Source organism: Agelaius phoeniceus, chromosome 3 (genome assembly GCF_051311805.1).
Source record: "Agelaius phoeniceus isolate bAgePho1 chromosome 3, bAgePho1.hap1, whole genome shotgun sequence".
In the NCBI taxonomy this organism is placed as follows: Eukaryota; Metazoa; Chordata; class Aves; order Passeriformes; family Icteridae; genus Agelaius; species Agelaius phoeniceus.
The window spans coordinates 29435523-29457365 of NC_135267.1; the positions used below are offsets into that span (position 1 = coordinate 29435523).

Sequence of the window (21843 nt, forward strand, 5' to 3'; positions counted from 1 at the left end):
AGCTCTTAAAACCTGATTGTATGTATCCTATTTGTCACCACTCCTTTTGTTGCTATATTAAATTTGAAAGCATATCACTGTGTGGGAAAACCAGCTGCTTTTTACATCTAAGCTCTCATCACCTTTCAGCTGTAATGCTGTCATCTGTAATCCACTCAGATTTATGTAAGTTATTTTGTGCAGCTAAAATATTCCAATTAACTTTGTTTTGTTTTGTTTTAAATTCAGGAAGAATGCTCTGCCCTTTTCTTAGAAATTTCCCAAAAATCTTCTAAGATGGAAAATATGATTCACAAATTTCTACTAATTCTGTTTTTTGTGGAGGAAACATAAAGACTGGAGTCATATAACTGTAGTGGGTTTGCCCCAGCTGGGTCCCAGGCACCCACCAAAGCCTCTCCATCACCCCCCTCCACAACTGGATGGGGGAGAGAAAATACAACCAAGAGTTCATGAGTTAAGATAAGAACTGGGAAAGATCACTCACCAAATACTTATCATGGGCAAAACAGACTTGAATTAGGGATGTTGCATTTATACTAACAAAATCAGAGGAGAATAATGTGAAGTAAAGAAAGGCCTTATAAAGATCTTCTCCCACCCTTCCCTCCTTCCCAGCTCTACCTTTTCCCCCAGATGCACAGGGTGATGGGAATGGGATTATGTTCTGTTAGTTCATCGCACGTTGTTGCTGCTGCTCAGGGAGGAAGCAGCTCCAGCATGTTGTTCTTCTCATGGGAGATAATTCTCCATTAACTTCTCCAATGTGAATCCATCCCATGGGCAGCAGTCCTCCCCAAACTGCTGCAGGATGGGGTGCACTCCTGCGAAGACAGGCTGCTCCAGTGTAGGTCCTGTACAGGGACACAAGTCCCACCAGCAAATCTGCTCCAGCATGGGCTCCTTTCTCCACAGGTTTGCAGGATCCTGCATCTGCATCCCTGTGGATCCCTGTGGGCAGCAGGGGCACAGCTGCCTCACCATGGGCTGCACCAGGGGCTGCAGGGGAATCTCTGCTCCAGTGCCTGGAGCACCTCTTCCCCATCCTTCTGCACTGACCCTGGTGTCTGCAGAGCTGTGACTTTCACACATTCTAACCCTGCTTTTCTCTGGCTGCAATTACAACTGCACAATCACTTATTTTTAGTCATTTCTCCCATAGATGTTATCACCATTTCTAATTGGCTCAGCCTTGACCATCAGCAGGTCCATTTTGGGGCTGCCAGAGACTGGCTCTGCTGGACTTGGAGGAATCTTCTGGCAGCATCTCATAGAAGCCACCCCTGTAGTTTCCCCCCCCTCGTCCCTGCTACCAAAATCTGGCAATGCAAACCCAACACAGACTTTATGTCAGTTCTTCCTTTTTTCAGCTGGAAACACCATATGTCTATATGTCCAGGATAAAAAGCACATGTGTGTTCAGGTTTTCTGAATATTTGGTCTTCTGCTTTATATCATTTATTTATGATAAATAACTTTTAACTTCACATTTTCCTTAATTACCATTTCAGGAGTGTAGTAGGAAAAAGGGGGGACACAATGTTCAAATTGTTTTGAATTTTGAGAGTACCATAAGTCTGGATATCTATATACATAGTATTATTTAATTATCTGAGAGTCTGGATGGAGAAAAAATGGAAGGAAAAAAGAGTGGAAGAGTATAAGATACCTTGTCTTTCTCTTCTTAGCTGAAAACAAAAAATAGAGATTTGAGCCTCATTTACATGAACACATATTCAGCTGCCTAAAAATGCATTGTTCAGTGGTGTATCTTGTATATTTTTTGAGATTAACTTTATCTTCAGATGACGTAGTGATTGGTCAAAAGTTGGGTTCAATGATCGTGGAGGTCTTTTCCAATCTAAATGATTTTGGGATTCATAAAAATATTCCTGCTATACAGTTCTACAGTATCACAGTTGGGTTCTTGCCTTTTGTTTATTTTAAATCTTATTATGGACAGAATTTATTATGAAGATTTTATTTTCTCTTATCTTAACCTTACAGTGATGTGTTGTGAAGATTTCAGAGGGTGATTTCATGAAATGTTTCTTTTTCCTGTCTGAGGAAAACTTTGAATTCTAGTGTTTTCATAAAAAGAATGATTGTTGGAAATCAATCATTTCACACAGAAGAAAAGCTTTTTTTTTACCATAACAAATGAAAATAAATAATACATAAATAAATCAATTATTTGAGGATTCTTTTTGGTAACAATTTCCACTGGTTCAAGAAAAAAATGTCAAAATACGGTTGCATTCAGGCAATGGAAGTTTATGTATGGGAAATGTAAAGAGTCATCTTTAGAGCTGCATGTCTAATGTGTTTTTTCTTTACTTTACAGTGACCCAGGGTGGGGATGCAATTGCATCTGACACATGTCCTGATCCTGGAATTCCTGAAAATGGGAAGAGGGTAGGCTCTGACTTCAGGTAGGTCCATTTCATGTTTTTTACTATGAGGATAGTAAAACATTGAAGTTTGTGAAAGAATTTGTAGAATCTCCATCCAGGAAGGCATTTAGAACTCAGCCAAGCCAGTCTCTGAGCCCTCTCTTCCAATTGGGCTTGCTTCAAATGGACTAGATGATGTGCTCTTCCAATTTTCTTTATTCTGTGAATCTGTAAATGTCATAAATGAATCTATAAATTTCATACAGCTTTTATGTGTTCATGATACACGGTTAGCCAAACACAGTCTCATCTAATTGTGGTCCAAATCAGTGGCATATGAACAATTGTTAAAAAACAGCAGCAGGTTTAAGAGCACTGATAAGCTCAGAGAGGGTAAGGAAGAAAATTACTTCTTTTCACCTCTAGGGGGTAGACTGTAAATTCAAAGAGAAAGCAAACTAAAGTAGTTTTGGTGAAACTGGTTCAAAGATCCAAAGTGTGAATCCAAAGAAGAGCTCAACCACAAATTTCCCAGCAATGCATAAAGATGCCAAGAGAGAAAACCCAAAAGAACCTTAAAGCTCAAGGTACATTTTAAGATATCCAGGGGAGTCGAATGCCAAAGACCTCTGCAAACCACAGTTAACTATATTTTGAACATAGATTCTTAGGAATGAATGTGAGTTAAAGGGATCTTAAATGCCTGGGGCTTACTTATGAGCACTGCTTGTGCTTACTAAACTGACAGAGTAAGGCTATTCCCCTACCTCTTTCATCCCAGCCTCTTATAATATTTTCATTTTACCAAGTGTATCTTACTGTTCACGAGGATAAACGAATGCATAAGGTGCTCAACAAGCAATATCATATAACATAAATAAAACATGTTGTGTACTTTGATCACATTAATTGTGTGCATGTTTTGGGCCTCCAGTTCTGAATATTATTTGAGAGAAATGATAACAGTTTGTTTTCCACCTAAACATTACTTACTATCTGAAAAACTCATTATACAACAGCAAATGTTTTGCGTGTACTTTAAAGTTTGTTAATATCTATTTAAAACATATCTATCTTAAAGTTAACTGTCTAAATCTAGAAGGATATTTAATATAGAAATTTTGGCTGGAATTTGGTTTTTGTTTCTCTGAAATGACAAATCAAGCTCTTCCACAGGAGAAGGGGAAATAATATTTCCTGCTGCTTGCATTTCTCCAATGTAATAAAAGTACTCTGGAGAGTAAAGAAAGGCAATGTTTGGTTTGGTTTTTTTTTTCTTTTCTAAGTGGCAAGTATAAACAGCAGAAGGAACTATTGTTCTTGTCAGGAGAATGACAACTGTGAATATTAATCTGAACTAAAACATGTGAAAATGCACATTATTCAAAATCTTTTCCAGTCTACTGAAAGACATGTTATAAGTGGGATTGATGGAAAGGCAGAGGGTTTATTTTCCAGGCAGCCTGAGACCCAACTGATTCAGTGATGACAAGTTCTTTGAAAAGGGTTTCACCGTTTTCAGCATAATAATGGCATTCATTCTAATATAATAGAGCAAACAAAGAGGTACTGAAATCTTAACCTTTTCTTTCTCTCCTCCTGCTATGCTTCTACTGTGTTCATTTCAGGAAGTAGGGAGATAATTTTCAGTGATTTTAAAACAATTCAATGGATATTTAGGTTCATTTTGGGGGAGAAATGACAAGTCAGACTTGGCTAGAGTAATAAGAATGTAATCAATACGATTTTGAGGTCAATATCACATTTTATATTTATGTGAGATTGAAAACCAATAGATTGTTTAAATGAAATCTGAAATGTATCTAAATACTGTTTCAGCTCTGCTTAAATATCGTATGATATGTGTGGTAATGTGAAAATGCAGTCATTTCCCACAATTTCACCAACACTTGTAAAACAAATGGCTTTTAAATTTCCAAAATAGATTTTGAAAATTAAATTAAATTTTTCATGTTACTATTTTCTTTTTTTAAATATCTTCTTCCAGTCAAATTTTAGCCTTCTTTACAAACCCACAAATTATTTTGGATGGAGTTCAAATTTAAAATAGAAAAAGAAAAATGAGGAAGCAGATTTCTTCCTTGTGTTCGAAGTTTACAGAGAGAAGTACCAAAGCAAAACACAAGACTTCTGGTGCCCACAGATTTGCTCAGTGACTATGGAGGTAGAGATGAGAAAAAAAAAACCAAAACAAAAAACCAACGAAACTCCCCAAACTCAATTAAAACCTTTCATTCTTAACTAGTGAATATTAAATGAACTAGGAATTTTCTTTGAAATCACATATCAAACAAGCTATAAGACATCTTCAAAAGGATGTCCCCTTTTTAAATGGGAAACTGTCAAGATTAATCAATGGAGAGACTCAGCAATTTCGATGTGAGAATAGTTTTGTTGTAGACTGTGATCCAGATGCATCCCCTCTCCTGAGAGGCTTCTTTAGATCCATAAGGAGCTTTGCAGTACTTTGTGCCTTGCTCTTTAATGTGACATTTTTTGCTATGTTGCTTCTTTGTTTTTATTATGTTGTATTCAGCATATTTATTTTGTGTCCTTTAGTTTGTGTTCAGATATTTCAGAAGATTATACCCACTGTGTAAAACATATCAAGTTCACATTAATTGCCCTTAGATCCTTAGATACAAGCTATTTCCAGAGCTTTAGGAAAAAATACCCCAACCCCCTGAAGTACTTTTGTAGAATAATATTGAAACAAATTGAATCATCATGAGTGTATAGCTTAGTGTGTAATGTTTTATGTATACATTAATAAAAACTTTAAAAGTATTTCTACAATGATCAAAACCCAATCTAAATATAAAATCCTTACCTTACTTCATTAGACATAAAATTATTTGTATTCCTCCTGTTCATCTCCCTCCATGCTGTTTTTTCTTTCTGAGGGGGATGTTCAGCTATTTAAATTATAAATTGCTGTTGGAGACAGCCAGTAATTATACATTTAATTTCACTCTATGTTTTTGTATGTGCACAGTTTTGTAATTCTCCTTATATGCCTTGGTAGTAGCAAACTTAAAGGAAATGTTGGTTTTCCTGTTGCTTCATGCATCATTACACTTGTGGCATGGTCTCCATCCAATATGATTTTTAAATACTTTACTTCTCAATTTCTGTTTATCACTGCTAGGTAACAGCTTGGGTTTTTTTCACAAGAAAAAGAAACATGGAGATCCTATTTGTAGAAAATAGGAAGAAATGCCATTAAAAAATATGTGTTTATGGCATTAAAATGTCAGATTAATGAGTAATATTTTCTTTACCAGTAAAATAAACTAAATTTTATTAATTTGAGATTTTTTTTTTTCAAAAACTGCTTGTTCTCTTTTTCTGAGGGCTTTAAGAATGTTCCAAAGATTATGACAAGTATAAAATAAAGACAATTTTAGAAACATACATTACTTTTCATGGATTTTATGCATTTTGCATAAATTATGGAAGAAAAAGGCCAGTATTTTCCCTGCCTTTCTGAGTTTTTTTATTTAACAGCTCAAGAACAAAGTGACAGGAAAAGCAGTTTTTAAAGCTTTTTGAGATTTGAAGCATCATAATAAAACTTTTAAATTAACCCAAAAAAAAAAACAACCCTATTAAAATTTTCTGACAGAATGAAAAAGTACAATAGAACTACATAATATCAATAAACAATACAGTTAGCATTTATGAGATTGTCTGAGAAACTAAGAAAATACTTGTCCATGAAGGGTGGGAATGAGCTTGTGAGAGTGAATGGCATTATATGCAGTTCTTCCCAGCACACTTGTAAGCATTGAGCCTCCTGAGTGCCATATAGCAATCCCCTGATGTTTAGGACTCAGCAACTTACAGAGACTAAACTGAGAAATCTGCTTTGTTGAGTTTACTTACTTCATGACATCTGACTGTCAAATACAAATTTTAAAAGTGCAAGAAAACAAACAACAGAACCAGTTAATTATGATGGGGAAGAATGTCACAAATAATAAATAGAGCCAGATATGTAAATACTGTTTAAGAAAATTGTCTGTGATATAGACCGTAAGTGTATACAGTTTTTGAAAGTCTTCATAACAATTGGGCAGCATAAATAATTCCAAAGGGATATATTTCAGTGTTACAAGTGTAATAGTCAAATTTCAGTCCTAAACAATTTGCAGTTTAATGAAATGTTTTAGAGGAAATTTCAACAGGGTCAGGAATAGTTAATGAATTTCTGCCAGTGAATGAAATTAATATTTCCTGGTTATATGTGTTGACAAATTTATATATCTTCTTGCTTATTCTCTCATTTGAGTGAATATAGCCATGTTGAAATTATCCATTAAGTAAATTCGGTTGCCTGAAATAATTGTGCTTATATATTTTTTTAGATAAAACATATATCCATATATTCATTGAACTGGTACTGTAAAAGAACAAACTTAGTGTCACTATTGTTTTGTAGTCCTTAAATGGTGGGCAGACTGAATAATAGACCTTTTCCCTAGAGTATAAGTTGTATTTTTATGAATACAATATTGATAGAGTAGAATATTGCACCTGAATTTTTTTGTTTGGGTCTGGAAATATTATCACTTCACAATATTTACATTTATCTGAGAATGTTGATAATAAAATATATTTAATTCCTTCCTTCTTTCTCCCCTTTTTCTCCTAGGGTGGGTGCAAGTGTACAGTTTTCCTGTGAAGACAATTATGTACTGCAAGGTTCTAAGAGCATCACTTGTCAGAGAGTGACAGATACACTGGCTGCCTGGAGTGACCACAGGCCAATTTGCAGAGGTAACTGCAATTCTTTGGAATTTTTTCGTTAAGTTTGGAAGGGTAATTTATAGTTTCTGCTGCAATGAAATTCAAAACTAAGCAAACTAAAACAGGGAAAAATATCTCATGTATATGTGTATACATGTAGCTTGAAGTATGCAATCAAATGCGTAGAAAGAGTATCAATTTAGGGAGCAAATTTCACTTAAATAGTTTTCATTTCACTTAGTCTTCCTTTTATCATGATAAACTTTAAGTAGAACTAATTAGTTAGGTTTATGTTAATTTTTTCTAAATTAATTCCTAAATATGAGATTCTCACTATCATGCTATGTTTTTATCAGTCACAGATATTTACCTAGTCTTGATTTTTCAGTAAATTCCTTTCTGTTCATCTATTTTGCTCAACTTTACATAAAACCTGGTGTATTTCTAAATGTTTTTGCATTTAGACCCCCCTGCTTTAAATTCCTGCCCACCTCACTTTTAAGGAGGAACAGGGGAAGTGGCTTTTTGATACTTTGTATGTTTTTCCATTGCAATCTACTGTCTGTAAGAAAAACACAGAAAAACATATAAATGCTGCAAAAGGACATAAAATCTGAGGTGTATAGGAAAAAATAAAGAATGGACCACACCGGGGTCACAGGCAGGGAGGCCCAGACACTGCTTCCATTAGCTTGGTGCTGATGTAAATGCTCCCAGTTTCCTTTAATTCCACACAAAAATCTTACAGCAATCCATTCCTACTTCCTGTAGGCAGAATACAAGGCTATCTAACATTTTTATGCAATCTTTTGCAATAATTCATTTCCTAAACAGACCTCTGGGCTCAACTTCAATTGTCTTCTTTCTTGGCTTTACTCCTTTCCCCTCCCCATCCTTTTAACCTTATCTTAGAAGTTTGAATAGGAGAAAGGTAAAGGAGTAACAGTTTGAATCAAAAATCTCTCTACAAGGGAGATGTTTCTCAGCCTTTCTTCTTTGAGGACAGCTACAGGAGGGGCTGACTGGTGTTTTTATCGCTACAAAGTTGCACCTCTGGATTAGTGTCTGCTGTAGCCGACCTTAGGCAGGAGGAATTGAAAAATAAAGTAATAGATTGTGTGATAGTTATGGTCCTGGAGGTATAGTGTTTTGAGCAGTTACTAGAAAGAAAATACCCTATATTTCAGATCCCATTATTTTGTCCTTGTTATTCCCTCAATTAAAAGAATATAGATTGCTTAATACAGCAGCAATGTGTCAAGCTTTCTGTATTGTTAGTAGGCAGCATAGTGTGGCATCCTTAAATGTGATTAGCTATTTGTGACACTTAGGGACTTAGTTTAGTGATGGACTGGACAGTGGTAGGTTAAGCCTGACACTCGGTGAGCCTAGACTTTCCTAACCTAAGTGACTCTGTGACTTTCTATTTCCATGTTAAGTACAGACACCTTTTTAATAACTGTTAAATGATGCTTTTGTAGAATTTCCTGTGTAGATGAGGGGTTTGTTTAGACTTCTACTGGGATTGTAACAGAAGATTTCCATGTGAGATATCTGAGACTTAAATTGGTGAGTGGCTGTTAAGACAGTTTTGGTCATAAACATAGAATCTTAGAATGACAAGGGTTGGAAAGTGTAGTGGTTTTGATTTGTTAATTTGAGATTTTACTAATTTTCAGATTTTTTTAATTAATGTGTTGAGTGTGGCAGGTTTGGTGTTGGCTAATTATTAGTGTACTTTTTGTTGTGAGATAGGATTAGAAGAAAGATAAAGTAGGTTTAAAACTTTAAAAGGGTATAAAGAAAATTTTATTAATAGTAACTAAAAGAGAAATAGTAGTAAGAATTAAAACATGACAGAAGGGAACTTAAAGATCATCTAGTTACACTCTCCCTACATACATAGACAAACATTTTCACAGAAAATGGAGTCCTACTTGATTTACCTTGTCACAGAATTATAACAAGTTCTCAAAGTCTAGTCTCTAATATCATAATAAAGGACCAAGTTTTGGTAGTAAATTATGACGTTAGGATAGAAAATCTGATAGTTTCATCTAGTACCTTTTTTCCTATTTGTACCAATCACACTTCTATTCATGGAGAAGATCAGGCTTCCTCCCAGAAGTTCATGAAGTAAAAAACCACCATATTACATGCTTTAGAATGGAGGCAGCCACAGAGAGAGATGAAAAATGAAATTTTCTAAAATAAGATATATTGTGTGTTTTATTCCAATATTCAGAAAAAGAATGGCCAAGTTTTTAAAGAATCTAGTCATTCCTCTTGCCTGTACTGAAGTAACTTAAGTAACTGAAGGGATTCCATCAGAAGGTAGTGGAATATATATGGATAGAATCTGAGATTCTGAGATTTGTATCTAAGAAATTCTACAAAGTTTGTACTTAGAAATTTTATGATCTAGACTCTGTTTAGCATGTTGACAAAGTACTGTAAGACCATAAGCATGACAATGACATTTTGAAATATTCTTGAGTTCTGTAAATCTGTGTCACTGGAAATTATATGTCTAAATATTTTAAATACTTCTAGTTACTTAAATATTTTCAGAAATTTGAATTTTCTTCTAAAATCTATCCTTAATGCTCTTTTAAAGATAACTGAATATGTTAAGTAATATATTTTTAAATGCTGACTATCTGGGTTTGCTGATGTGGCAGAGAGATTGTGATGGTTTCAGAACTCAATCTGCTTTACCAAAGTCAGACTACATACTGCCTTGAACCATTTTATATTTTTTTCTTTCTAATTATATTTCCTGTGGTGTAAAGATCTAAGACACCACAGAAGGTCATGTTTAGGTTAAGGACATACAATTACATAAATATTGAGATACATGTGTTTCTTTCTCCAAGACATGGGGAAATCATAAAGGAAAGCATGTACTGGCCCTTAGATTCACGGGTAGAAGGCTCCCTCCATCCATTTGGAAAGGGTAAATCTTTCTCCAAACAGAGTATTGATATGATAATTTTGAGTATTTAATCTACATAAAGTAAGAATAAAATATTGTAAATGTTGGGCTGATTAAATTGAAAAGTGCTTATTTCTTCCCCTGTAGGTAAATTTTCACGATTTTTTTTGTCTGGCTGAAATATCGTTAAAGGCAGATTGTTTTGGAATATGTCAGCATATTAACACTTTTATGGCAAGTTGGTGCTAATGCTGTGGCAATTTTATAATATTTATTTTAAACAGAGCATCCAGTCTAAGGCAATCTGGTTTGTTGGTTATCATTTTAGCTAGAACATGTGGTTCTAATTTACGTGGACCGAGTGGCATTATCACATCACCAAATTATCCGGTTCAATATGAAGACAACGCACACTGTGTGTGGGTCATTACAACAACTGATCCAGAAAAGGTATGCTTTTTCTCTTGTCTCAAGTGAATTTTGGATTTGTCTTAAAAATATTTTATATATATTTGCAGAAATGCATAAACACATGCAAGTCTGTATGTTCATTTAAACACAAAAAGGAACAGAGCAGAGTTATTACAAAATTACACTGGGCACTAGAGAGGAGAAAAGTAGCATGTGTGAAAATTTCCACTCAGAGTAATAGGTCTACTTAAAATTTTCAAGTTTTAAATAAATTTTTAATGAAGTACAGAAAATCATAATCAAAATTCCACATTGCTAATTAAGTTAATAGTGAATTTGTCATGTTGCGCCTTGATACTTAATCTCTGTTGAATCTTAACATAAGATTTCTTGTCATAAAAACTGTACATGTAAGTATTTTGAGAGTTGCTGTTAGTTATTTACTATCTACATGTTTTCTTTTCAATGCACTGTTTTCCAGTAATGATTCTTAATACATAACTATGAACTAGTCATCTAATTATGCATAAGGTAGTGGTTATAACAGAATATTTGTACTGTTTTTTTCTGTAAAATCATTAAAGGATGGAAACACCCTACCTGTAGGAAAAAAAAAAAAAGAGAAGCTAAAGAAGTACTTTACTTATATTGTACTTCTGTGTAATGAAATGCTGAATAAATGACTTGCTATATGGCAGGGAATGTATGATCTATATGTACTTTCATAATTGCAAAACATATATTTCCTGTGCAGCTTTTTGGAAGACTGTATTCTTGACTTCTTTAAAGTAGTTAAGGAAAAAAAAAATTATCTTACCATAATTAAGTGAAAATGTTGAGCTGCAGATAAGATAAATTTCCTGCATGCTTTCATAGCATATTTTTGAGATGTAAATGGTGTGGCTTTGTGAAGTTAATTAAATTCACTTTTTTCTTAAAGAGGATTCAGTTTGGTTCAGTAAAGATGTGTATTCAGGAAAAACGGGCAAAAGTACAAAACTGCTATATTGAGAAATATTTTATTGTAGTGGGACTTGTCGCAGAACAGAAAAAGCTGTTTTCAGTTCCAAACTGACCTGTTATATTTTATTTAAAATAGCCATTAGATGTGAATATTTCTCCTAGAAGGCCTTTGACTTTAAAATAATTGCATTTTATAGAAATTATTAAATTACTTTACATTTTTAAATATAGAAAAGCATTTAAATTATGGAAAATGAATGAAAATTTAATCTACTCAAATTTATATTCAGTAGTGTGCTGCCTTGTCAATTTTGCAAAACACAGTATATTTTTGTAAGAGAGAAATTAAATGTGTATTAAAAAAAAGTTAAAATTCCCGCAAATAGAGGAGCGTATTGGCATCTTCATGCTTTCTTTATTCAGTTACTTTTAATTTTAAGTAGAAAAACTGGTACTATGTTGTTAAACTGTCCAGATTGTGTTTTCTATGGGACTCAGGCTTTCCTATGAAAACCAGTAAACCCCCATCTACTACAATAATGCACAAGTTCTCTTCATTCTATACAATGTATCTTTCCCAGTGAATTTAGAATTTTAGTAGTGCAGAACTTGATGAGATTGGTGTGGATTATTTTGGACTTGAAAAAACGCTACTCTTAAGTAGAGATATTTGGGCAGGTTGCTAGTTCATCAGACAGAGGAATCAACAGGAGGAATTGCACACCCAGACAGATAAATCATGTTATGTTCAAAATTAAGAAGTCTGAGTAAACACTTGGAGCTTTTACCCAGAAAAAAATTAATCCTTGTTATATCCACCTGTGTGGGAGGTAAAGGCATGCTAACAGACACTGATAATCACAGCATGAGGAAAAGAGGTGTAACTTTTAAGTCATTTCCAACACCATGGGCAATATTGGATGGGTTACCTTTTTATTGAACTTGGATTTGTCTAGCAGTGCAAGCAAGGAAGAATTTTCTTAATTTGATATCTCTTGGAAAGACTGTAGTTGCTTTAGGACCAAGATGACTGTAAATGTGAAGTATTAAAATCAGACTTATTTAAGGCATACAGTATCTTTAGGTAGCTTTCACATAAAGTCTACATCATCTTTATCAGTATTGGGATTTCTATCTCCAAATAAATGCATTGGGAGTTAATATATACTCTTTATGTTAATAAAAGATGTGAAAGAAAATCATTTTACTTTACAGATTATCTGAATGAATGGAACACTACTTCTTTTTAATAAAAAAATATTGCTAGCATTTTAGAATCTATAAACTTTAAAAAAATCAATTACCAAAATAATTTTCAAGTTTTCAAAACAATCAAATTATTTTAAGATATGCTGAAAGTTTTGCAGATTTTCAGCCTTGACTTTTCTTGGAGAGTGACAGAACTCTTGAAATTTGAACTGTGTATTGAAGGTCTGATTTTACAATTACTTTGAGGAATCTACTCTTTTGACTTGCAGATTTGAAAATATTTATCAGAATGCTTAGAGTCCTGTTGATTTTCTTTTCCAGGAAGCATACAGCTCATGACATATTGATACTCTGTATTTTAAATTACTTTTGACTTACTCTAAAAGTGAATTTGTGGCCTTTTATCAGGTTAGGTTGCAAGTAAAATTTTAAAGATAAGATAGTGTTTCCTCTTAACACAACATTCAGTGAATTTTGAAGAGGATAATGCAGTTAAAGAGATTTCCTAGGTCTCCTTCCAGAAAAAAAAAATCCCCCCCAAAATCCTCAAAGAAAACAAAAACCTGCCAAACAAAAAACACCCAAAAAAACCATCCCAAAACCATAATGAGCCAGAATTTTTTTTTTTTTTTAATGGGAAGATTTTCTAAAATTTGCATTCTGGTGCTGGCAGGGGGACAGATTTTTAGTGCCAACTCAAAATGAAAACAAATTTCATCCTACAGAGACAGTAGCATAGTTTCAGGTCTTAGCCAACTATATTAAGATCATTTTAAGTTAAATGTTTTTCTAAGATTTATTTGCCTTTTTCTGAGCAACAGAGAAACCTAAATTTGAGTCTTCTCCTGTTAAAATGTATTCCTGCTTATTTCTTCCTTAACCATTTATTTGTTTCCTCTGGATCCCACTTATTACAGCTTTTGATCAGCAACCTACTGAGTCATTTATTAGACTTTTATTACTTGCAAATACAACTTTATGGTGCTTTTCTGACTGTGTCAAGTGCATGCTGTAATTTTTTACAACTCTTCATTGTTTTAGTTCTTCTGTTATACAATTTCTCAGCTTTCTAGAATCAGTTACTTTGAACTCTTTTGAGGACCTACTGATGTGTTCTCTTTGCTCCTTTCTTACTGTTAGTATAATCTCATTAGATTATGTACTAACCATGCCTCTACCCCTTGCTGTTTCAATTCCTTCTCCAGACTGTGGATACTTACTGCATTGGATTTCCTGCTGTTTTCACTGTTTTATGGTAACATTGCAATGGCTCAGTTTTTCAGCCCCAGTGTCTTTTGGACGGCAAGATTTGTTGCATTATGGCATTGTTGCTTCAGCCCAGATGCCTAATTTTGCCCAATATTTTCCTGACTGATTGCTGATTGTGGTATAGTGGATGTGCTATTGGCTGCAATATTGCTGAGTTTAATGACCTGGTAAATAAAGACTGTGTCCCAGTTACAGGAGTTTTTATTGAAGGCTCTACTTTCTGCACAATACAAAGCACAGATATATTGAGTATTTGTTTGAGCCTAGCAACTTCCTTCTTCTATAAAAAGTAAAAGTTATTCACTACAATTGACACAACTGAAGACATTAATTATAGTGAGAGTGGGAAACTTCATGTACACTTTTATGGGTCTGAGCTCTCTGGTATTTGTATAAAGTTGGATAATGCCTCAATAGGTTGGTATAAAAATATGTTGGTATAAAATGGCATTTCTGACTTATTGCCTTTCAAAGCACATAGCTGGGGAACTTCAAAACAACATTTTTGTTCAGAAAATCTTTGCCCAGTTCACACCTAGGGAATTCACATACTGTTGCAGTTGATTTTTAGATAATTTATTTTAAGATCATTTATTCCTGCAATATGCTTTAAAAGAGCAATCTTACTAGGTAGCATATGGTAATATGCAGGGGGATTGAGTGAGATTATCTTGCTGATTCATGGATTGTTTCAAAAGTTTGTGGTAGCTCAGACATGATCTGTTAGTGACACTTGTCTTCCATGTAAGTAACTTATGTATATATAATGTTCTGCAAAAAACACAGAAACTGTATTTTTTTCCCATTAGGAGACTTAATATTAGAGTGGGATTTTTGAGAATGTGCCCTTAAAAAGGGCACATTTCATTTCTTCAAAGTTTCATTATAGACAAGGCTTCTGTCTCTCCAAATGACTGATCAGATCATCCTGCCACACATAAAAGGAGGTTTAGCATCTACAGAACCTGCAGTGTAACTATATTCTGACTGGGGAAGAATCTCTTGCTGAGCACCAGATAGCTCATCCCTAAGAGATTATTGCCATAATCCTAAAAAAAAAAAAAAATTATCTGAAGAATTTATCCTCTCACTCTATGTCACCCTTTTAAGGTGCAGACATCTTGAGGATCAAAAATATGTAGATCTAGGAACTACTTTCACTAAACTTTTGTGTATTCACGGCAATGTACCACTTGTGATTACTCAATTACTATTTCACAATTATTGGATTGATTTAATAGAGTGAAGGACAGTCATTGTGAATTTAGGATTACCTCATTTGCACATCCTGTGCCTTCTGCATCATACAAATACAGTAACAACTTTCTAAAACAGATATTTCCCATGGCAGGTGGAAAATGAAAGCAATTTGTATTCTCTTATCTCCTTCATACAGTGTTAAAGCTTTATGCCATCTGTGAACGTACATGTTCAAATTTAAACTTTTTTTATTTTTATTTGCCAGAATGGCATCTTTGATTTTAGGGGGCTATAACATCATTGACAAAGAATTCACATAGTTGAGAATTTAAATTACTAAGGTCCTAGTAATGAAATAAACAAATACTGGTTAGGTTCCCTCTTGCCTTGAAATAGACTTGTGTACTTATTATTTTTGTCATAATTGAGGATTACAATTTTGGAACACAAAATATCTAAAGCATTTACATCACAAAACTCTTGTTGCACTATAAGGATGAGATTTTTTACTTTTTGATGTCTTAAAATCTCGAACAAGAATTCCAGGGTAGCAGTGGTTTTATAGATTAAATACATTTCAAAAACAAACAAAGGTGTTTGTAAATTTTGGTATAATGTTCAAAAGGTACTTATAAGCCTACTGGAAAAATCATGTTATGTATAACTGATTCCCTGCAGTGTATATTCATCTTCAATTTGAATTCATGTACATAAATTGTGACACAGAGCTCCATATACATACACATGTTATAAAAAGTACTTATATTGTGAAAAAAGCAATCACAGTCCACTTTTAAAAATCATATCTCTTTGATGGGTTTTGTGCTTTGTGTATAGTAATTGCAACACTATGATTTTTATTAACAATGTTGACATTTTTACTTTTCAAAACATCATGTGATTGAGCTGTTAGAGTTGGAACAAAAGACACCATTTTAACACTGAAGACACTTAGAATGGAATTTGATTTGCATGTGTGGGTCCTGCATGTCTGAACTCTGATTATACTTGATGTACATCTGTCAAATAGTCAGTAGAGTCAGAACAGTGTTTCACCTCCTCCTAAAGCACTCTACTAGAGGCTGATCAACTAAATCAACACTGGGCTTTGCTTGCTCTTACTGCATCAGAACCAAAAGGGGATTTAGACTTTAGATTGAAAATGCCACCCTGTAAGGTTTAGTATATATATGGTGGTGTGGAAGAAAGTATGCTACTTTAGATGAAGGGTATCCTGCATAGGTTGAATGGGAAGGGTCCCATAATGGCCATATACATGGAATGAAATAACATCACTTTAGACTGGGGTTATACCAGAGTTAAGTAAAACTGTTGAAGAAAATGTCTCCTATATTAATACATTTATTTCAGAGAATTTTGGTAGAACTGATAAACCCACATCAAAGCCACTTTCTATATTGAGTTTAGATGTCTCATTTGAGCATTAATTACAAGAAATTTTGACTCTTGTTTTCTATAAACTGGGGGTAGTCATGGAAGATGGATGCATGGGATCAATACTCATCTCATGACAAAAGCATCCAAGCACAAATTTCCTGCTATGCCACGAAAGTATTTCCTGATTGGCAAGAAAAGCTAACTGGAGGAGAAGTCTTAATGCCACTAGTGTTATTTCCTGTGGTATTTGTTTTATTTTTCTCAGATGATTTCTAACATTAAGTGCCAGAAACCACCAAACACTAAAGTTTTTTGCCTCATAAGGTCATTGTCACAAATACAGGCTGACAGTTATTATTTCTTATTACTTACCTTCCCTTTGACCTTTCTTTCATGCTCTTTTTGAGCAAAGGAGACTAACTACTGAGCCTTATCTGTCTTCAGTATCTCATATGTGCTTTCAGGATATCAGCTAGATTCACACAACTGAGATTTAGCTGTGGGGTGGGAATTTTATGCGACTCATATGGATCTGAGTATGACATATTGAGTTGGAAATGGTAGTTTAGGGGAAAAAACAACCAGTAAGACTTCTGGAAAAAAAACCTATAGAAGCATACACATGAAAGAATGGAAAAGCTGAAAAGGGGGATTTAGCAATGTATTTGTTGTGATATTGTCTTTGATTTTATAACAAGTCCATAATTCAGACAAGCAGTTGGAATGTATTAGATGGTAAAGCAATGCTCAAGGCAAACAAAAGTTTCAGTGTCCAAAAAAAGTCAACAAAGAAACAACAAACAAACCAAAAATCAAAACCTTTGAAGTGATCAAAATGATTTTGTTAAATACAAAAACGTATGCTATTTTCAAAGTTTAATACATCCGTTTCCTCATGTTCTACTACCAGATTGAGGACCCTTTCAAAAGAAAGCAAAATGTAATATTTTCACTGTGATATGTTTCTTCTGTATCTGCTTGGGTCAGAATGATATAAATCCATATATATAAATTATTGTGATATATATATATATAATTTATATATTTATATATTATTTATATATTATTTATATAGTTATATATATAGTGAGACTCTTTAGTTGAATACTTAATGCAGCAAAAGTGTTTGCCTTTCTCATAGATACACTTTTCCAGACTGTATATCTGAAAACTCCATCATTATTTTGGCCTGTATCTTGCAAAACAAAACCAGACTATTCCTCTTTGAATTTTTATTTTATAGCTAAAAAAATCTGCTACTCAAAAAATGCACCCCCTCCCCATCAAGTCTGTTTAACACATAAGTGCCTTTTTATTTTCCAATTACCAGAGATAGTTTTTCCCACTTAAAAAAGTGGGAAAATAAAACTATTAAAAAAAACATGTACAGCTTCACTTTCATCATTGACATTTATTATCCAGTCATTGCCATGTGCATACTTCATTTGTTGCTGAGTGTTGGGTTGTTGCCTTCAGCTTTTTTTTCATAGAGAATTTTATTAGCTGCTCATGCACTTCCAATTCCTCCATCATTTCCTTCGTCCCATGTGATTTGTCCTTTCATGTTGGTCTGCCTCAGTTTCTTCTTTTTTGCTGTTTTGATCTCCATCAATGTATTTTTTCTGGTTTAGCTTTAATCTTTTCTTTCTTTTCACTTTATGTACTTTCAGAAAGCAAAAAAATTGTATACAGTGTTCAAATATAGAATCCTAATAATTTTCATCACTTAAATGGAGCTTAAAAACTGATAAAAGAATGGTCAGCTGAAATGTTAACTTTTAATTTTAATCAGAACAAAGCAAGAAGTTTTTATTCATAGTTTCTTAATGTAATTACAATACTTTTCAGCATAACAATGTACCCGTTGGTGTAGTGACATATTTTTCCACACACACAAAAAACATATTTACAATCAATTTCTTCATAGTAAAAGGGATTCAGACAACTTTATTAAACAGAGAATCAATGTCTTCCTAAGCCACAGATGAATATGCATTAAATATATATCTAAATACAAAACACTTTCTTTCCACATAGTATAGAATTCAAATCAATGTATTTGTCATTACTCCTGAAGATATAAATACATGCAAATAAACATTGGAATGTTTTACTTGCACAATACAAATATATAAATAGAGCAACATAAAATCATTACTATTCTCTCATTTAATTCAGGTTTGGGCTTTAATTTTGGACAGGAAGTACTCCTTACAGAGTGTGCATCAATTAACAACATTCTGGCACTGTGTTAATAAAATCCTAAAACTAAATATCCACTTTTTTTCTTACCTTGTTTGTTCTACAATTATTTTTAATTCCCTTGATAAGAACTATTAGGTTTATTCACCATTAAATTGTCATGTTTGTAAATCAAAAATATCAAAGTTTGTGTGTAGACATTTTTCCCATTTTTCCTGCAACTATTGATAGTATATAATACCTGAAAAATGTCCTTGAATTTTTTGCTTATAATCCTTTTCTTCCCTGTACATTTTTTTTCACTTTTCAAGTATTCAGCATAAAATATCTTTGTACAGACACTGTGCAGCCTGATGGGGTTGGTAATGAGGCCATAAACCCACATTTACTGCACAAGGAGGCAAGTGCTGCCGAATATTTTATGCTCCTATAGTTCTTTGTTACCTCACAAAGCACATTCATTTGCATTGCCTTGAAACCTGAGTGTTGGTGTTCTTTTTATATGTTTCTCACCATTTATCTTCTCTTGTAGATTATTACTTGGGTACATTTTCTGCTGTGAAAATGTCAGCTGATAGCTTCTAGGCAAAGAATAGAAAAATCTGAGAAATTCACAGATTGCATAGTGAACTGTAGGTGTATATATAAATATAAGAAAAAAATAGATTATTCTAAAAATATTATTAATTTCTGATAATTATTACTATCTCTCACTTTGCTTTAGCAATACTATAGATTTTGTATTGGTATCACAGTAAATAGAAACCTGCAAGTATTTACATAATAAATTTTTTAGGACTTCATTTAATGACCTCACTTTGGTGTAATATTAAACAGGAGACTCGTATTTTTAAGAACTATTGTAGAGAGAGAAATAAATGGAGGACCAAATTATTAACTAGATATGTAAATTGCAGATTTCACAAAGATGGTTTTAAAGGGGGAGGATGTAATTTTATTTATTGGAATTTTTACTTAGTCTTGAACTATAACAAGGTTTATAGTAAGTTATGATAGAATTAAAAGATTTTTAAAGTGTCATGTGACAAATTCACCCCACTAGGGCTGATTTGATAGCTGAGATAGTATGAGAAAAGCAAACTGCAAGGGTGTCTCCATTTAAAGCATTTTAATGCACTGCCTAAAATAATTTTACTTTATTAGGGTTTTTCTATCTTCAAAGTAAACTCCTCAAATGGTATTGTAGCTCATTTAAGATGAAATTTCCTCCTGGCTTTCATTAAGTAAAGCTGGAATATTCAATGCTTAACGTGACATATGGACAGTAAACTCATAAATGTTAAAAAAAAATAAAATATATAATATGTGTTTGAAAGGGTGCTAATGTCTAATTAAGTAATGTTTTAAAATTTTGGAAATGTGAATAAAGAATTTTGATTAGAGCTTTTTAGAAAATACAAAATTACACCAAAATGTGATGCTACTTTAAAGTAAATAGAGACAAAACTTCAGTCCTAAAGTGTGATCTCATCAAGAATCAAGGCAGGCATTATTACACCTGCTGTATATTGTGAAAGGATTAAAGCAGATTAGCAAACTGATTTGTCAGCTACTTGACGCAAGAAAGATGTGCATAGACTTGAAGTATGTTAGGAAGAAACCAATGGTTCAGCACTTGGTGGATTTCTAAGGGCAGGTAAGAGGCACCACCATAGCCAAACCCAAGAACCTGGTCCTTCCTATACTCAGCTTCAGTTGGCTTGAGCACTGAGTATTTGAACATTGATTTGATCTACAGTACAGGTAACAGACTCTTTACACTCTCTTTGAAATGTAGCTTTCAATTTAGCAGGCAATATCTAAAACCCCTCGGGTTTATGAGCCTTAGGGTCTATATCAGTCAGCCACATGTCTATGTGTTAGTCGTTTTTTTAATAGTTGTTTAACAGTTGTTTTATTTAGTTGACTTGTTTAATAGTTAATCCTTGTAACAGTATGCAGAAAAAAAGGTTAACTACCCTTTTAAAACATGCCCCTATATGTTTCTAAAAATATCACCCATAAAGTTAAAAGTGAGAATAAGCTTTACACATGTGATCTACAAGTGCTTAATGCTAATTTACTATACCAGAAAATAAAAAGTGCTTGTTTATCACATCTTCAGTCATTACTCAGCTTCTATGAATGTGTTTTTTTTTTTTGCATTAATGCCCTGTTTTCAGCAGGAAGTAACCTGTTTAAAATTATTTTTTCATTCCTTATATTTTCCAGTATTGTTATGGGACAGAACTTGCAGGGAAAATACTAGGTTTGATTACTGGTCTCATCTCTGTATCCAGGGGAAGAATGGCTTAAACAGAGCTTGTCAGGTTGGCCAGACCTTTTTCATGCAGCAATTATCTCAACATTTTACTCTTCATTTATTTAATAGCTGTTATCACTGTTTCAGGCTCACTGGAAAGGTAACAAGTGAAGAACTTGCAGCATAATTCAGGTGTTCTGTAAAGAGACCAGAGAAGAGTGCTGACTAGAGGGCAGGGAACCTTGCAGTTTTCTCTGCTGTCACTGCCTTTATGACAGATTTGATCAGTATAAACCAGAGTTCATGAAGCAGTGTTCAATCATAATGTCACAGGAGGAACAAATCCAGAGGAGAGTACATTCATATCATAAATGCAAATAAAGACAATGTCACTGCGGGTTTTCTTCCTATTACTGCTAAGATTTTTGGACCTATTTATTTTTGCCAGATATGTATTGCATATAATTTTTTTAAAGAGATTCATACCATACACTGAATAGTTTGTGCCCCTGTGTAATTTTTTGATTATAGGCCTTGCTATTTTATTTTCCTGTTTCTAGTAGAAAGTAGATATTTTTGCAGAATCACAGAATCCTTGAATATCTTGAGTTGGAGAGGACCCATAAGGATCATCAAGTCCAACTCCTGTCCCAGCACAGGACAATCCCAAGAGTCACACTATGTTCCTGAGAGCATTGTTCAAGAGCTTCTTGAGCTCTGTCAGGCTTGGTGCTGTGATGCTTCCCTGGGGAGCTGTTCCAGTGCCCAAACACCCTCTGGGTAAAGACCCTCTTCCTGATATCCAACCTAAACCTTCCCTGAAACAGCTT

The 21843-nt window shown here is 33.7% G+C and overlaps 1 protein-coding gene across 2 annotated transcripts in view; it reads left to right on the forward strand.

The window, feature by feature from the left end:
* Nucleotides 1-21843, forward strand: part of CSMD1 (CUB and Sushi multiple domains 1) — a 1075408-nt gene that overhangs the window by 745729 nt on the left and 307836 nt on the right. For both annotated transcript variants that reach the window (XM_054629077.2, XM_077174973.1), the window contains exons 8-10: nucleotides 2345-2432; nucleotides 7069-7193; nucleotides 10427-10548. In XM_054629077.2, the coding sequence (XP_054485052.2) occupies nucleotides 2345-2432; nucleotides 7069-7193; nucleotides 10427-10548 (335 nt within the window). The remainder of the gene's footprint in view (nucleotides 1-2344; nucleotides 2433-7068; nucleotides 7194-10426; nucleotides 10549-21843) is intronic.